General features: G+C 51.1%; 1 protein-coding gene across 1 annotated transcript in view; it reads right to left on the reverse strand.

Moving 5' to 3' along the window:
* Positions 1-1,620: 1,620 nt before the first annotated feature.
* LOC119967900 (membrane-spanning 4-domains subfamily A member 15-like) overlaps positions 1,621-17,450 on the reverse strand; it is a 45,979-nt gene continuing 30,149 nt past the window's right edge. Inside the window, exons 4-7 of the mRNA XM_038800998.1 lie at positions 12,259-12,315; positions 7,232-7,357; positions 5,382-5,507; positions 1,621-1,885 (exon numbers count right to left, since the gene is read on the reverse strand). Of these exons, the coding sequence (XP_038656926.1) occupies positions 1,877-1,885; positions 5,382-5,507; positions 7,232-7,357; positions 12,259-12,315 (318 nt within the window). The 3' untranslated portion in view covers positions 1,621-1,876. The remainder of the gene's footprint in view (positions 1,886-5,381; positions 5,508-7,231; positions 7,358-12,258; positions 12,316-17,450) is intronic.

The raw sequence follows: 17,450 nt of genomic DNA on the forward strand, positions 1-17,450 counted from the left end.
ATTATTGGGCAGTCAAAGATTTGGGGTAATTACAGTCACTAGGTTTGTAAGCTGAAACATTGCAGTTTATTTACAACACGAATAACAATGGAATATGCAGGGGCTGGAGGGGGCTACATGGATAGGGAGGATTGCAGGGGGTTACTGAAATCGGAATGATTGTAGGGGTTGGAGGAGGTTAGAGATAGGGAGGGTTGGTTGTTGGGGCTGAAGGAGGTTACACATGTGTTTTAGTCATTTGTGTTTCAGTATTTCTGAGGTTACAGAAATACGATTAGAGTGGTTGGATTAAATTACAGAATAGGGAGGGTGAGGGGGGGTTTGTGAAGGTTACAGAGACAGGGAAGGTTGGAGGGACTGGAGCTTACAGAGAGGGGGTAGTTCGGACTGGAGGGGTTTAATGAGATGGGGAGGGCCTTAGGGGCTGGAGGTGGTTACAGGGATGGGGAGGGTTTTGGGGCTCAGGGTTAGAGAGATAAGGAGGGTTGTAGGACTGGAGGAGGTTACAGAGATAGGGAGGGTTGTCAGGGCTCGAGGAGGTTACAGAGATAGGGAGGGTTGTAGGGACTGGAGGAGGTTACAGAGATAGGGAGGGTTGTAGGGGCTGGAGGAGGTTACAGAGATGGGGAGGGTTGTAGGGGCTGGAGGAGGTTACAGAGATAGGGAGGGTTGTCGGAGATGAAGATTAGAGATAGGGAAGGTTGTAGGGGCTGGAGAAGGTTAGAGAGATAGGGAGGGTTGTTGGGGCTCGAGGTTAGAGAGATAGGGAGGGTTGTCGGGGATGGAGGAGGTTACAGAGATAGGGAGGGTTGTAGGGGCTGGAGGAGGTTACAGAAATAGGGAGGGGTGTAGGGCTGGAGGAGGTTACAGAGATAGGGAGGGTTGTTGGGGCTGGAGGAGGTTACAGAGATAGGGAGGGTTGTAGGGGCTGGAGGAGGTTACAGAGATAGGGAGGGTTGTAGGGGCTGGAGGAGGTTAGAGAGATAGGGAGGGTTGTAGGGCCTGGAGGAGGTTAGAGAGATAGAGTGGGTTGTAGGGGCTGGAGGAGGTTACAGAGATAGGGAGGGTTGTAGGGACTGGAGGAGGTTACAGAGATAGGGAGGGTAGTAGGGGCTGGAGGAGGTTACAGAGATAGGGAGGGTTGTAGGGGCTGGAGGAGGTTACAGAGATAGGGAGGGTTGTAGGGACTGGAGGAGGTTACAGAGATAGGGAGGGTAGTAGGGGCTGGAGGAGGTTACAGAGATAGGGAGGGTTGTAGGGACTGGAGGAGGTTACAGAGATAGGGAGGGGCTGTGGAGGCTGGAGGAGGTTAGAGAGATAGGGAGGGTTGTCGGTGCTTGAGGAGGTTAGAGTTACGGAGGGTTGTAGGGACTGCCGGAGGTTGGAGAGATAGGATTAGCACACCCAGCAGCTTTGAGATAGCGAGGAGGGAGTGACTCTAAAATAAAGGCCTCGGATATTGAAACAGAGTCACTGCTGCTCTGTGATCGATTGGAAGCCAGCGACTGGCTGGCCGGCACTCGGTTCGAGTTAACGATTCGGAAATTGCAGAATGTCTTGGTGGGTTCCCAGGTGACCTTGGCCAGCAAAGTGTGTGTTGAACAGAAACAAGCATTTGCATTTTTCCTCCTCATTCAACTTTTAATATTTAAGCAATATGCAGACTCTGAGACCTCCAGGCCTCTGTTACAAACACTAAAAGACCACATACACCGATAAGACTTTGCTGCTAAGCTTTGGCATCAAATACTGGACAGCTCAATTTGTTCAAGGTCAGCTGAAACGTAAAACAGGCCAGGACTCGTTGATTGCTGCTTGTTTCCTGCCCCTGTTTAAAGGCTTTGTGCTGTTGGTGTCTGTTCAAGGCGACGTACTGTCACTGTGGCTGCAAAGGGATACAAAAATATGTCAATCAGACTGAGTGGGGAGGACAAAACCACCAGGCGCAATTATCCTGGATCGAACGGAGCCCCAGCCAATCTCCCCAAAGTGTTCAATTGCCTGACGTGCACAGACCAGGGCAGACTCAGTCCCAACCCTGAGCTTACACATGTAAGCCACAGTAAACAGCGCTCCCGAGATTCTGGCTTTGTCAGTAGGGGTGGAGAACGCACCAGCAAGGAAGCTATGTTGAAACTGTATAAAGTTTGGCCTCAAGTGGTTCATTGTGTCCTGTTTTGGGCAATACAGTTCGGGACAATTTAGCACGGCCAATCCCATCTCTGGACTGTGGGAGGAAACTGGGGCACCCGGAGGAAACCCACGCAGATACGGGGAGAACGTGAAAACTCCGCCCGGGTCCCTGGCGTTGAGAGGCAGCAGTGCGAACCATCATGTCGCCGTTTTTATTTTGTTCCTTCCCATGTCCTGGGTTGTGACGGGGAAATTTGCAGCACACGAACAGGCCATTCGCCCCAATTGCTCTGTGCTGCTGTTTAATCTCCACTTCAGCTTCTTCTCATTCCCATCGGGAACTTTGTTTTATCATTCCCGGGATCTGGGTGGCGCCGGCTAGACCAGCGTTTGTTGCCCATCCCTAATTGCCCCTCGGGAAGGTGGGGGTGAGCTGCCTTCTTGAACCACTGCAGTCCCTGAGGTGTAGGTACACCCACTGTGCTGTTAGGGAGTTCCAGGATGTTGCCCCGGTGACAGTGAAGGAACGGCCGATATATTTCCCAGTCAGGATGGTGAGTGACTTGGAGGGGAGCCTCCAGGTTGTGGGGTTCCCAGGTATCTGCTGCCCTTGTCCTTCTAGATGGAGGTGGCCGTGGGTTTGGAAGGTGCTGCCTAAGGAACCTTGGTGAGTTGCTGCAGTGCATCTTGTAGATGGGACACACGGCTGCCACTGTGCGTCGGTGGGGGAGGGAGTGAATGTTTGTGGAAGGGGAGCAATCAAGCGGGGCTGCTTTGTCCTGGATGGTGTGGAGCTTCTTGAGTGTTGTTGGAGCTGCGCTCATCCAGGCAAGTGGAGAGTTTCCCAACACACTCCTGACTTGTGCCTTGGAGATGGTGGACAGGCTTTGGGGGGCGGTCCACAGAGACAGGAACTGTGCACAGTGACTCCCAATGTGATACAGAGACAGGAACTGTGCACAGTGACTCCCAGTGTGATACAGAGACAGGAACTGTGCACAGTGACTCCCAGTGTGATACAGAGACTGGAACTGTGCACAGTGACTCCCAGTGTGATACAGAGACAGGAACTGTGCACAGTGACTCCCAGTGTGATACAGAGACAGGAACTGTGCACAGTGACTCCCAGTGTTATACAGAGACAGGAACTGTGCACAGTGACTCCCAGTGTGATACAGAGACAGGAACTGTGCACAGTGACTCCCAGTGTGATACAGAGACCGGAACTGTGCACAGTGACTCCCAGTGTGATACAGAGACAGGAACTGTACACAGTGACTCCCAGTGTGATACAGAGACAGGAACTGTGCACAGTGACTCCCAGTGTGATACAGAGACAGGAACTGTGCACAGTGACTCCCAGTGTGATACAGAGACAGGAACTGTGCACAGTGACTCCCAGTGTGATACAGAGACAGGAACTGTGCACAGTGACTCCCAGTGTGATACAGAGACCAGAACTGTGCACAGTGACTCCCAGTGTGATACAGAGACAGGAACTGTGCACAGTGACTCCCAGTGTGATACAGAGACCGGAACTGTGCACAGTGACTCCCAGTGTGATACAGAGACAGGAACTGTACTCAGTGACTCCCAGTGTGATACAGAGACAGGAACTGTGTACAGTGACTCCCAGTGTGATACAGAGACCGGAACTGTGCACAGTGACTCCCAGTATGATACAGAGACCGGAACTGTGCACAGTGACTCCCAGTGTGATACAGAGACAGGAACTGTGCACAGTGACTCCCAGTGTGATACAGAGACAGGAACTGTGCACAGTGACTCCCAGTGTGATACAGAGACAGGAACTGTGCACAGTGACTCCCAGTGTGATACAGAGACCGGAACTGTGCACAGTGACTCCCAGTGTGATACAGAGACAGGAACTGTGCACAGTGACTCCCAGTGTGATACAGAGACAGGAACTGTGCACAGTGACTCCCAGTGTTATACAGAGACAGGAACTGTGCACAGTGACTCCCAGTGTGATACAGAGACAGGAACTGTACACAGTGACTCCCAGTGTGATACAGAGACAGGAACTGTGCACAGTGACTCCCAGTGTGATACAGAGACAGTAACTGTGCACATTGACTCCCAGTGTGATACAGAGACCGGAACTGTGCACAGTGACTCCCAGTATGATACAGAGACCGGAACTGTGCAGTGACTCCCAGTGTGATACAGAGACAGGAACTGTGCACAGTGACTCCCAGTGCGATACAGAGACAGGAACTGTGCACAGTGACTCCCAGTGTGATACAGAGACCGGAACTGTGCACAGTGACTCCCAGTGTGATACAGAGACCGGAACTGTGCACAGTGACTCCCAGTGTGATACAGAGACAGGAACTGTGCACAGTGACTCCCAGTGTGATACAGAGACAGGAACTGTGCACAGTGACTCGCAGTGTGATACAGAGACCGGAACTGTACACAGTGACTCCCAGTGTGATACAGAGACAGGAACTGTGCACAGTGACTCCCAGTGTGATACAGAGACAGGAACTGTGCACAGTGACTCCCAGTGTGATACAGAGACAGGAACTGTGCACAGTGACTCCCAGTGTGATACAGAGACAGGAACTGTGCACAGTGACTCCCAGTGTAATACAGAGACAGGAACTGTGCACAGTGACTCCCAGTCTGATACAGAGACAGGAACTGTGCACAGTGACTCCCAGTGTGATACAGAGACAGGAACTGTGCACAGTGACTCCCAGTGTGATACAGAGGCAGGAACTGTGCAGAGTGACTCCCAGTGTGATACAGAGGCAGGAACTGTGCAGAGTGACTCCCAGTGTGATACAGAGACAGGAACTGTGCACAGTAACTCCCAGTGTAATACAGAGACCGGAACTGTGCACAGTGACTCCCAGTGTGATACAGAGACAGGAACTGTGCACAGAGTCTCACCTCGCCAGGATTCTATACAAGTTTAATATAACTTCTCTCCTTTTCAAATCGGTGCCCCCAATATTAACCCCAATACTTTGTTTGTCTTTCCTGTATCCTTATTAAACTGGGCCATTTGTTTTTATGATGTGACTATCCCAGATATCCTTGCTTCTCTCTCTCTGAGTTGATTTACTGTTGACAGTATTAAGAAACAGAAATGCCGGCCGTCTTGGCACAGTTGGCACAGACCAGGAAGGCTTGTGGGAGTAATTCAATCCCGCCGCCCACTTTTGCCCACTGATCACAGTGCCCCATCGCCCCCATTTGCCGTCTGGTTACGCTCTTACCGATACAGAGTTGAGGTTACAGCAGCGAAACAGGTTCTGGCCAATGATTACGGCGCACATGATTGCCACCACCAACTCAGCCGCTGTGAAGAGTTGTAACACTATCACAAAGGTCAATGATGCCAACTGTGGATAAAGGCAGAATGACATTAATCTTGTTGGACCCTGCTGGGAAGGACTAGTCTGAAGATAAAGATGTGCTGGCGGAAATTGGGGTCCACGTCAGATCCTTCACTCTGCCTCTCGCCACTTTCCCTGCTGCTACTCTGTGATCAATGTCCCTTCGATAGTCTCCATGCTCATCTTCCTGCCCTTTATCTCCCATTTCTACCCAACTCCTTGAGCACTCACCCTCCCCCAACGGCAAGCTCTCAACGCCGCATCTCCAATCGCCTTTTACCTGCGCTTTCTTGGCGTCGCATCCCTCACTTAGCTGCCCAACAGCAAGAGACCACAGCAGGATTCCCACCACCCCCCTGGGATCTCACTGTCCTGCACTTCCACAATGCTGTACTGACCGGAATAAGGCTTGTCGGCTCGGTGTGGGCCACAAGACTGAATTCAGGGCCGTGAAATTCACAGCGGGGCGGGGGGGGAACAGAAGTCTCTGATTGGACTGACACAGCCAGATCAATAATATCGGGACGTGGAGAGTTCCTCACTCCCCAACCACATCTCCTGAACACTGAAACGTTGGCGGGTAGGATTGCATCCAGCTGGTCCCTCACCGCCTGGGCCCCATCACCGTCCTGAAAGCATGTAGCCTCCCTGGGGGGGGGGGGGGGGGGGGTCAGGTTCTTCCAAGCTGCCAGAAACCTTATTCGCCTGACTCAGTCACACCGGGAAAATGGGAGCCTTTTGGAATTCCCGGGGGTGTGGGAGTCACGATCAATGGGTGCTCGAAGGGGAGGACCTACTCGGTTAATGGTAGGGAGTTGGGGAGAGTTACAGAACAAAGAGATCTAGGGGTACAGGTTCATAGCTCTCTGAAGGTGGAGTGGCAGGTGGGCAGGGTGGGGAAGAAGGCATTCAGCAATGCTGGGTTTCATTGGTCAGAATACTGAATACAGGAGTTGGGACGTCTTGTTGAAGTTGTGCAAGACATTAGTAAGGCCACACATGGAATACTGTGTTCAGTTCTGGGCACCCTATTATAGGAAGGATGTTGTTAAACTGGAAAGAGCGCAGAAGAGATTTACGAGGCTGCTACCGGGCCCTGATGGTCTGAGTTATAAGGAGAGGCCGGATAGGCTGGGACTTTTTCCCTGGAGCGTAGGAAGCTTAGGGGCGATCTTATACAGGTCTATAAAATAATGAGGAACATCGATAAGGTAGATAGTCAACATCTTTCCCCAAAGGTAGAGGAGTCTAGAACTAGAGGGCAGAGGTTTAAGGTGAGAGGGGAGAGATATAAAAGAGACCAGAGGGGAAATTTTTTCTCACAGAGGGTGGGGAGGGTCTGGAATGGCTGCCAGTGGGAGAGGCGGGTACAATTTTCCCTTTAAAAAGCAGTTAGACAGTAACATGGGCAGGGTGGGTAGAGAGGGATATGGGCCAAATGCGGGCAAGTAGGACTTGCTTAGTGATAGAACCGGGCGGCCTGGGCAAGGGCCCGTTTCCGTGCTGTAAACATCTTTGACTCTGAGGCAAAGAGATTGGGTGAAAGAAATGTTGGCGACTGGGCAGGCTTACCCACTGACCGGGGAGTCCACAGGGAAGAAAAGTGGGCTCTCCTGCACATTGCAACACTCCGACTATATAAAGTGACTCTTTAACATACATTGTGTATATTAATATACGCAATATATTGTGTACATACGACTGCACTCAATCGGAGAAAAGATACTCACCGGCCGGTGTGCTCCATGATAGTAATCGTAATAACCCAGTGGATAATATAGCGACATGGAGTACGCAATGATCCCCAACCCAGCCATGAAGGCGCTGACTATATTCGTTGCAAATACAATCTTCACCTGTAAAACAACTAAGGTGATGTCAAGGGCATCGACTGAACATCGTGCAAAAAAGGAACTTCCATTTACGTCAAGTGCTCTTTGTGACCTCCAGCTGTCCGGGGCGCTATACTGGGATAGTGGTAACGTTAGCGGACCAGCAATGCAGAGATTCAAGCCAATTCTCTGGGGATATGGGTTCACATCCCATCGGTTCCTAAATCAGGAAAAGCTGCTCTCAGTCATGGCAATCATCGTGGACTGGTGTAAAAACCTACCTGGTTCGCTCAGACCTGTAGGGAAGGCAATCTACTGTCCTCACTTAGTCTGACCGAAGTGTGACTCCAGGCTCATCACGGTAGCACAGTGCTCATCACTGTTGCTTCACAAATGATGATTTTTCCCTTTCACAAAACCATGTTGACTGTGCCAGATTTATGCCAAGAAGTGCCTTACTTCTAGCTTTTTGCCTATGACAGATGTTAGGCTATGTGGCCTGTAGTTTCCTACTCTGTGTCTGCTTTCTATGAGTAAATGAATCCCATTCTCTATTTTCCAATCTGATCGGACCTTTCTAGAATCCAGGAAATTTAGGAAAATCACAACCAAGGCATTTGCTGTCTCAGATGCTACCGAGGGCAGTTAGGAATCAACCACATAACAATAATAATCTTTATTATTGTCACAAGTAGGCTTACATTAACACTGCGATGAAGTTACTGTGAAAATCCCCTCGTCGCCACACTCTGACGCCTGTTCGGGTCACAGAGGGAGAATTCAGAATGTCCAATTCACCTAACAGCACGTCTTTCGGGGCTTGTGGGAGGAAACCGGAGCACCCGGAGGAAACCCACGCAGACACGGGGGAGAACGTGCAGACTCCTCACGGACAGTGACCCATGCCGGGAATCGAACCTAGGACCCTGGAGCTGTGAAGCAAAGGTGCTAACCGCTGTGCTACCGTGCTGGTTTGATGTTTGGAATTTTTGGGGGCCAGCTAAATTAGTTAGCCAGCAGGAGTGAGGGGATGGGGTTATCTGCAGCTTGTACGGTGGGGGTTTATTAGGTATGAGCTTTGGGGTTATGGTTATTGGATGTTTGGGATTTGGTGGGGGAGGGGGTTTGCTTGTTTGGGTACGGAGTTGCTGGGACGGGGTGGATTAGTCTTCCGACAGTGGCTGAGGACTTTGCTTTGTCCAGTTGTGTTGGGGGATATGGCGGCCATCTTGGATGGGCCTGGTCTCGGCCCTTCTTGGAGGGTTACCCGACAGCCTTGCAAGGAGGGAATAGCTGCCTCTGGTAAGGGGAAGGGGGTAAACAATCCCCCATCTGGCTGATCACCGAATGAGAGGGAGGGGGGGGGGGGGGGGGGGGGGGGGGGTTGAATGGCTCGGTCAAGGAATTTAGGGTGTTTACTGTAAGACTTTGAAAACTGATGTGGTGCTATTGCAGGAGATCCATTTGTGAGTTAAGAGATCAGATAAGATTGTGGAAGAGTTGGGGGGGGGGGGCGCAGTTGTTTAATTTGGGGTTTGATAGTAGGGCAGGAATCCCGATTAATAAGAAGGTAGACACGGTGATGAAGATTTTGACGGGTTTGAATAGGAGGTACATGGTGGTTAGTGGGTTGTTAGTGGCTACACTGGTGATGCTGGCGAATGGAGATGTTATTGTTTTTGATCCCGGATTTGGATTGGAACCAGCTAATGATGGGTGGTAGGTGGGTCCCTGCTGCCGGTGGTGGGGGGGTGGAGTACTCGGCGATAGTGATATCTGATCATGCTCCGCATCATGTGGACATGGTGGTTGGGTTGGACTTCGCTCAGCGCCTCCCCATGGAGGTTTGAGGCATTGCTGCCGGCAGAGGGGGGAGGGGGAGGGGGGGGGGGGGGGGGGGGGGGGGGGTTCCTCCGTCGTTGAGGAGCATGTGAGATTTAATATGAGTGAGGTAATTTCCCCTTCCACCCTGTGGGAGGCAGTGAAGGCCGTTGTTAGAGGGGAGATCATTTCTTTTAAGAAAAAGAGAGGGTGGAGAGGCAGAGGTTGGCGGCTGCCATAGAACATAGAACAGTACAGCACAGAACAGGCCCTTCGGCCCTCGATGTTGTGCCAAGCAATGATCACCCTACTTTAAACCCACATATCCACCCTATACCCGTAACCCAACAACCCCCCCTTAACCTTACTTTTTAGGACACTACGGGCAATTTAGCATGGCCAATCCACCTAACCCGCACATCTATGGACTGTGGGAGGAAACGGGAGCACCCGGAGGAAACCCACGCACACAGGGGGAGAACGTGCAGACTCCACACAGGCAGTGACCCAGCCGGGAATCGAACCTGGGACCCTGGAGCTGTGAAGCATTTATGCTAACCACCATGCTACCGTGCTGCCCCCATCTTGGAGGTTGACCGTCAATATGCAGTCAATCAGCCATGGAGTTACTGGCTAATAGAAAGAAGGTATGGTTGGAGATTGGGCTGCTGTCAAGGATGGGGCCTTGCGCCTGCTGTGGCATTTGAGGGTTTTTCTGTGAGCACGGGGAAAAGGCTAGTTGCTTGTTGGCTCACCAGTTAAGGTAACAAAGGCCCTCTCAGGAAATTGTGCAGGTTAGGGACGGGGGAAACGGGTGTGTGGTGGGGGGTGGGGGTGTAGATTGGTCTCTGCCCCGTTCAGGGTGAGGGACGCGTTTCATCTGAACCTTTACGAGTCGGAGACCCTGGAGGATGGATTCTCAATGTTAGGTTTTTTGGATGGTTTGGCTATTCTGCTGGTGGGACAGGAGGAAAGGGAAGAATTGGCGGCTCCTCTGACTTTGGAGGTGACGGAGGGAATGGGTCTGATGCAGTCGGGGAAGAAGCCAGGGCTGGACGGGTTCCTGAATGAATTTTATCAGACATTTACCTGGTTTCTGGCTCCAGTGTTGCTGGAGATGTTTGAGGATACTACGACTTGGGGGGGTTGACGTTAACATTGGCGCAAGCAACAATCTCCTTGATCTTAAAGAAGGCTCAAGACCTGGCGCAGTGTAGGTCAAACTCTCCCATTTCATTATTGAATGTGGATGCAAAGTTGTTGGCGAAGATCCTGGCTCGGTGCGGGGATCCTACCTCCCAGGGGTCAGGTGGGGTTTGTTCAGGGAAAATAGTTGCTGTTTAGTTGGAAGCCTTTGACCCCGCCCAGTGCCGCGACGTGGTTAGGTGACCCAATGGGGTTTCTGCACTTGGGAAACATCCAGTATATAATGAGAGGGTCGGCTGTAAGGTTCTCCATGAGGCGGCAGCCGTTTATCTCCTATTTCAGGGAGCTGGTCACCGTTAGATTTCAGGGAGGAGGAGGATTGGTTGTTGTTTATTTTGGGTTGGGGGGGGGGGGGGGGTAGAAGGGTTGGAATATTGAAAACTATTGTTCATATATGGATATATCGGTGTTATATTGAAAAATCTTTGAATAAAAATATGAAAAAGAAACACTGTCCCATTATTAATTTTTAGAAGGTCTAATACAGTTCGGGAATATACAGTGAATGGTAGAACCCTCAAGAGTATTGACAGGCAGAGGGATCTAGGTGTACAGGTCCACAGGTCACTGAAAGGGGCAACACAGGTGGAGAAGGTCGTCAAGAAGGCATACGGCGTGCTTGCCTTCATTGGCCGGGGCATTGAGTATAGAAATTGGCAAGTCATGTTGCAGCTGTATAGAACCTTAGTTAGGCCACACTTGGAGTATAGTGTTCAATTCTGGTCGCCACACTACCAGAAGGATGTGGAGGCTTTGGAGAGGGTGCAGAAGCGGTTTACTAGGATGTTGCCTGGTATGGAGGGCATTAGCTATGAGGTGTTTGAGAAACTCAGTCTGTTCTCACTGGAACGACGGAGGTTGAGAGGCGACCTGATAGAGGACTACAAAATTATGAGGGGCATAGACAGAGTGGATAGTCAGATGCTCTTTCCGAGGATAGGAGAGTCAAGTACTAGAGGGCAAAGATTTAAAGTGCCTGGGGAAAAGTTTAGAACAGATGTGTGAGGCACGTTTTGTACACATAGAAGGGTGAATATATGGAATGCGCAGCCTGGGGAGTGGGTGGGAGCAGCTACGATCGCGGCATTTAAGGGACATCTAGACAAATATATGAATAGAAAATGCTGGAAAATCTCAGCAGGTCTGGCAGCATCTGTAGGGAGAGAAAAGAGCCAACGTTTCGATGACCCTTTGTCAAAGCTCACCTGGACTCGAAACGTTGGCTCTTTTCTCTCCCTACAGATGCTGCCAGACCTGCTGAGATTTTCCAGCATTTTCTCTTTGGTTTCAGATTCCAGCATCCGCAGGAATTTGCTGTTATTAAATCTACGAGTAGGGTGGGAATGGAAGGCTACGGACTCTGTAAGTGCAGACGGTTTTAGTTTGGGCAGGTACCATGGTCGGCGCAGGCTCGGAGGGCCGAAGGGCCTGTTCCTGTGCTGTATCGCTCTTTGGTATGGGGGCAGACAAGAAAGTAGAGTCGGCAATCAGGACGGCCATGATCTTATCAAATGGGGGAGCAGAGTTCAGGCCGACTCTTGCTCCTGACTTGTAGGTTTGTAAGCGTGCTGTTGTTCTTTCTAGTGTCTGGTTAGTGGGACTGTTTCAGGGTCACATGTGAAGTGTTAGCAGATCTCCTTGACAGAAGGACATTCGCTGGGGTTTTCCAGCACCCCAGTTGTTTCACTATGACTGGAACTGCCTTTCCATTCCAGGTTTATGAATTAATTGAAGCTAAATTCCACTTGCTACCATGGCTGGGATTCAAACCCATATTTCTGGATCATTTGCTTTACTAGGCCGCTCCCATTACCACTATGCCCCTGTATTCTGGTGCCGTCTGTTTTTTTTTTAAACCTGACTGACAAACCGGTAGTAGTACCGGCTTGAGTACTAACCTTGAACGTGTTTGATATATCCTTAATTTCCGTTGACAGTGCTCCCGAAATGATGTACTGCAGAAGAAATCAGCGGAGAGGTTACTATTTCATAGCGCACAAAAATATAATTCCATTCACTGCATTATTGGTAAGCCACAAGAACTGGGGCCACACATAGCCGACAACAACTTCTTGTTTCGAACTAACTTCTCAGAGAGTGCCGCTCTTCTGGTACAACATGTTTATTAGAGCCCTACCTCTGCGCCTCATGGCAGAGGTCACAAGGCTACAGCAAGAATCGTCAGTACAAGATTGCATTCCAATCCAACATCTCCCCTTTCATAACAAAGACAAATTGGCACGCACCATCATGTGTAACTGTGAGTTACCCAAGTCAAGGGAACCGGCTATTTCTGACAGATAAAAGGGTCATTGATTCAAATGAAGTTACTGTGAAGAGCCCCTAGTCGCCACATTCCGGCGCCTGTTCGGGGAGGCTGGTACGGGAATTGAACCGTGCTGCTGGCCTGCCTTGGTCTGCTTTCAAAGCCAGCGATTTAGCCCAGTGTGCTAAACCAGCACATAATAGCGCTGTCAGCAATAAAACCAGTGAAAGCTAGAATTGATTGAAAGAATATATCACATTCCAACACACACAAACATCTAAAAATGCAACATATCCGAATATGTGTTGCACATTGATGATTGACAACTCATCCAACCAAATGTATTTGAAACCCATCCAAGCCAATCAGCACATTGCAGGGGTAGGGGCAGATGGAGTCAGACTGACAACATTTTCCTGAAAGATAGAGGTCCGGGCAGCCATTTTCCATCCTGGATCACTCTATACCTTATACCTAACTATTCGCTATCCTTTTCCGTATTTTCATATTTCCACTCTAACGCTTGAACTTTGCGCAAACTGTTTTGCTTTGAGCAAGAACCATTACTTTCTTTTGAAAGTTAAATATGTTGAAAACCATTAAAGCCAATTATTTCTCTTAAAGTCTTTTTCTGGGACGGGCTTTATTGAGAACATTTGATTTGTAACCACACGAAGATCTTAGTCTCTCAATTATAACCAATAGACATAATAAAAGATTTTTATTCTGCATCGAGAAGTGTAACTTAAATGCTACTGAGTTTTGAAGTGTATGCGAGACTGCACTTAAACCGCACGGTAGATTCCGACACCAGGTTACCTATTCTGATGCATAAAAAATGATTCTAGTTCGTCTCTGCACATGCATTGCATACATAATGATGAAATCATGTGGTTCTCCCCATGGTATGCATGCGTGTTCTTCTGGGTGATGTGCCCTCTATGATTTTCATAGAATTTACAGTACAGAAGGAGGCCATTCGGCCCATCGAGCCTGCACCGGCTCCTGGAAAGGGCACCCTACCCAAGGTTAACACCTCCACCCTATCCCCATAACCCAGTAACCCCACCCAACACTAAGGGCAATTTTGGACACTAAGGGCAATTTAGCGTGGCCAATCCACCTAACCTGCACATCTTTGGACTGTGGGAGGAAACCGGAGCACCCGGAGGAAACCCACGCAGACACGGGGAGGATGTGCAGACTCCACACAGATAGTGACCCAAGCCGGAATCGAACCTGGGAGCTGTGAAGCGATTGTGCTATCCACAATGCTACCGTGCTGCTCCGTGCTGATTTGGTACTTTTTCTTGCTGTGGTAACTGTTGTTCCATTTCTATTGTTGGGACCAGTGGACCTCTGGGAGTGACGGCCATTCTGTACTTTTGGGCAGCAGGTAAGATCAGCTCCTTGTACTGAAGCAACAGCTTTGCCGGTGTTTATACGTGCCGGTGGTTGCTCCGTTATATTTGATCAGTCGTGTCCTCTCTGCATTATCAAGGTGACAACCGCTTTACGTATATCCTGGTTGGGAGCGTTGAAAGCTGGTACCCTGACTGACTCTCAAGTGTTCAACTCCGCGGTTCTGTCAAAAATCTGACTTTCTGTCATTTCACCAAGGGTTTTTCACTCATGTCTGTTACTATTTCTGGCTTCCATAGCTATTCTGAGATTGGAAGAGTGGTTTGTGTGCGGTGTGTCATTAGTCTGTGGACTGGATTACTTTCCATGCCTTCAGCTGCCCTGCCTCTCCGCTCGAGGACTGCCATTGTGCTAGATTCCTTGACGAATGCTTTGCCAATGTTCATTGCCACTTTGGCCCTTCCATTCGACTGGGGGTGGCGTGGAGATGAGAAATAGTGTTGAATTTTCATTACCTTCGTGAAGCGGCTGAATTCTTCATTCGTGAACTGAGGGCCATCGTCGCCCATCACATGTCTGGAGTACCCTAGCGACCGAATTGTGCTTTCAAGCATTCTACAATCTCACTGACCATCGTCGAAGTCAACTGGTCTAACTCCCAGTAGTCAGAATAGTAATCTACAGTGACAAGATAATCAGTTGCTGTTGGAGTGAAGAGGTCTACACCCAGCCTTATCCATGGTCAGTCTGGGATGACGTGCATCTTCTGTGTGTCTCTCTACCTTGCTTCATTTGTTAATCACCACAAGGTCAGCATGGTCCTTAATTTAATGCTCATGTTTGGCTGGGAGAGCACTTTGTCTTCCTTGGACTCGACTCAATTCCTTGAAGGCTTGCATGGATATGCTTCAGCAACTCTCCTCTCACCTCCTTAGGAACGACGACTTTACTTCCTTTGTACAAGATGGTACCTTGGGCTGTCAATTCATCTCGGTATGCCAAACACGTGCGCCCTCGACGCTGTCAGGCCATCCGTTCATCGCTATTTCTTGCAGCACTTGGAGAGTTGCATCTTTTTGGGTAGCTTGCTTGATTTGAGAAGGCAGACCCAAGGTCTCTGTTCAGTTAATCACTGCAGAGCATTTCTGCATTAAACTCCATTTGCCACCTCTCAGCCCAGCTCTGCAGCTTATCTATGTCCCTCTGTATCCTATAACATCCTTCCGCACTGCCCACAACTCCACCGACCTTCGTGTCATCTGCTAAGTTACTCACCCATCCTTCTACGCCCTCCTGTAGGTCATTTATAAAAATGACAAACAGCAGTGGCCCCAAAACAGGGGCGAAATTCTCTGACCCCCAGCAGGGTCGGAGAATCGCCTGGGGCCGCCGAAAATCCCGCCCCCGCTGTGGCAGAGATTCTCCGCCACCCGTGAAGTGGCGGTGGCGGGAATCTCGCCACTCCGATCGGAGAGGCCCCGGCGGTGATTCTCCGGCCCGGATGGGCCGAAGTCCCGCCGCTGGGAGGCCTCTCCCGCCGCCGAGGTTTGAACCACCTCTGGAACGGCGGGATCAGCCGCGATCGGGGCTCCCCGCTCAGACACCGGGCCAGTGCCCTGGGTGCACTATTTCTCCTCCGCGGCCGCCACGGCCTCCGCCATGGCGGGAGCGGAAGAGAACCCCACATCGCTCATGCGCCGGCAGTGACATCAGCGGACAGCTGCCGCTGACGTCACTGCTGGACCATGCGCGGACCGGTGATAGCCTTTCGGCCAGCCCCGTTGCCGGGGGCGCCGGTTTTCTGCGCCAGTCTTCTGGTGCCAACCGCTCCGGCGCGGGGCTGGCCCCCAAAGGTGGGGAGAATTCCCCACCTTTGGGGAGGCCCGACCCCTGAGTGGTTGGCGCCAGTCCCCTACGCCGGGACCCTCCGTCACGACGGGTAGGGGAGAATGCCGCCCCAGATCCTTATTGTACACCGCTAGTTACTGAACTCCAGGCTGAACATTTCCCATCAACCACCACCCTCTGTCTTCTTCCAGCTAGCCAATTACTGATCCAAACTGTTAAATCACCCTGAATCCCATCCGGCCCGGATGGGCCGAAGTCCCGCCGCTGGGAGGCCTCTCCCGCCGCCGAGGTTTGAACCACCTCTGGAACGGCGGGATCAGCGGCGTGAGCGGGCCCCCGGGTCCTGGGGGAGGCGGGGGGCGATCGAACCCGGGGGGGTGCCCCCAAGGTGGCCTGGCCTGCGATCGGGGCCCCCCGATCAGACTCCGGGCCAGTGCCCTGGGTGCACTATTTCTCCTCCGCGGCCGCCACGGCCTCCGCCATGGCGGGAGCGGAAGAGAACCCCACATCGCTCATGCGCCGGCAGTGACATCAGCGGACAGCTGCCGCTGACGTCACTGCTGGACCATGCGCCGACCGGCGAAAGCCTTTCAGCCAGCCCCGTTGCCGGGGGCGCCGGTTTTCTGCGCCAGTCTTCTGGTGCCAACCGCTCCGGCGCGGGGCTGGCCCCCAAAGGTGGGAATTCCCCACCTTTGGGGAGGCCCGACCCCTGAGTGGTTGGCGCCAGTCCCCTACGCCGGGACCCTCCGTCATGCCGGGTAGGGGAGAATGCCGCCCCAGATCCTTATTGTACACCGCTAGTTACTGAACTCCAGGCTGAACATTTCCCATCAACCACCACCCTGTCTTCTTACAGCTAGCCAATTACTAATCCAAACTGTTAAATCACCTTCAATCCCATGCCTCCATATTTTCTGCAATAGCCTACCGTGGGGAACCTTATCAAACGCTTTACTGAAATCCATATACACCACATCAACTGCTTTACCCTCGTCCACCTGTTTGGTCACCTTCTCAAAGGACTAATAAGAACTAACTGTAAGTTCTATGATTTTAATGAACTCTGCTTCTTCTCCTGTGCCCTAATACTGCTCAAGGCCCTCGGCAGTGAACTTGTGCAATGGTTCACACTCCCAATGGCAAATTAGGCAAACAGTTCACAAATCCAACAAATCTTTGCCCTGCTTTCCACACCTGGTGGTTGCTGCCTCGTTGCTACAGCTCTCCCCTTTTCAGGCCCAGGAGAAGACGTCTTTCTGCCAATACATGGCCTGTATCTGGCGAGCTCCCTCTAGCAGGCGCACTCAATTCTGATCGTGGTCGGGAATGGCTTGCTCCATTGTGTTGTCACATCTGTCGACCCGTGGAACACCCACTATATCTTACACTGCTGCGAAGATCGCTGACTATCTCATACCGTCTTGCATTGATACACTTCTGGGCCTGTGAGATGCCAAACCGCATGGCTCAGATTTCCGGAACAGCATCCAGAATGTTGTTCGAAAGCTACTGCTTTCGTCCAGCTTCACTTACCAGTAACCATCCTTCACATCAAAGGTGTATGTTCACATACGAAACAGGAGAATTAGACCATTCAGCCTTGAGTCTGCTCGA

Source organism: Scyliorhinus canicula, chromosome 6 (assembly GCF_902713615.1).
Source record: "Scyliorhinus canicula chromosome 6, sScyCan1.1, whole genome shotgun sequence".
Classification (NCBI taxonomy): Eukaryota; Metazoa; Chordata; class Chondrichthyes; order Carcharhiniformes; family Scyliorhinidae; genus Scyliorhinus; species Scyliorhinus canicula.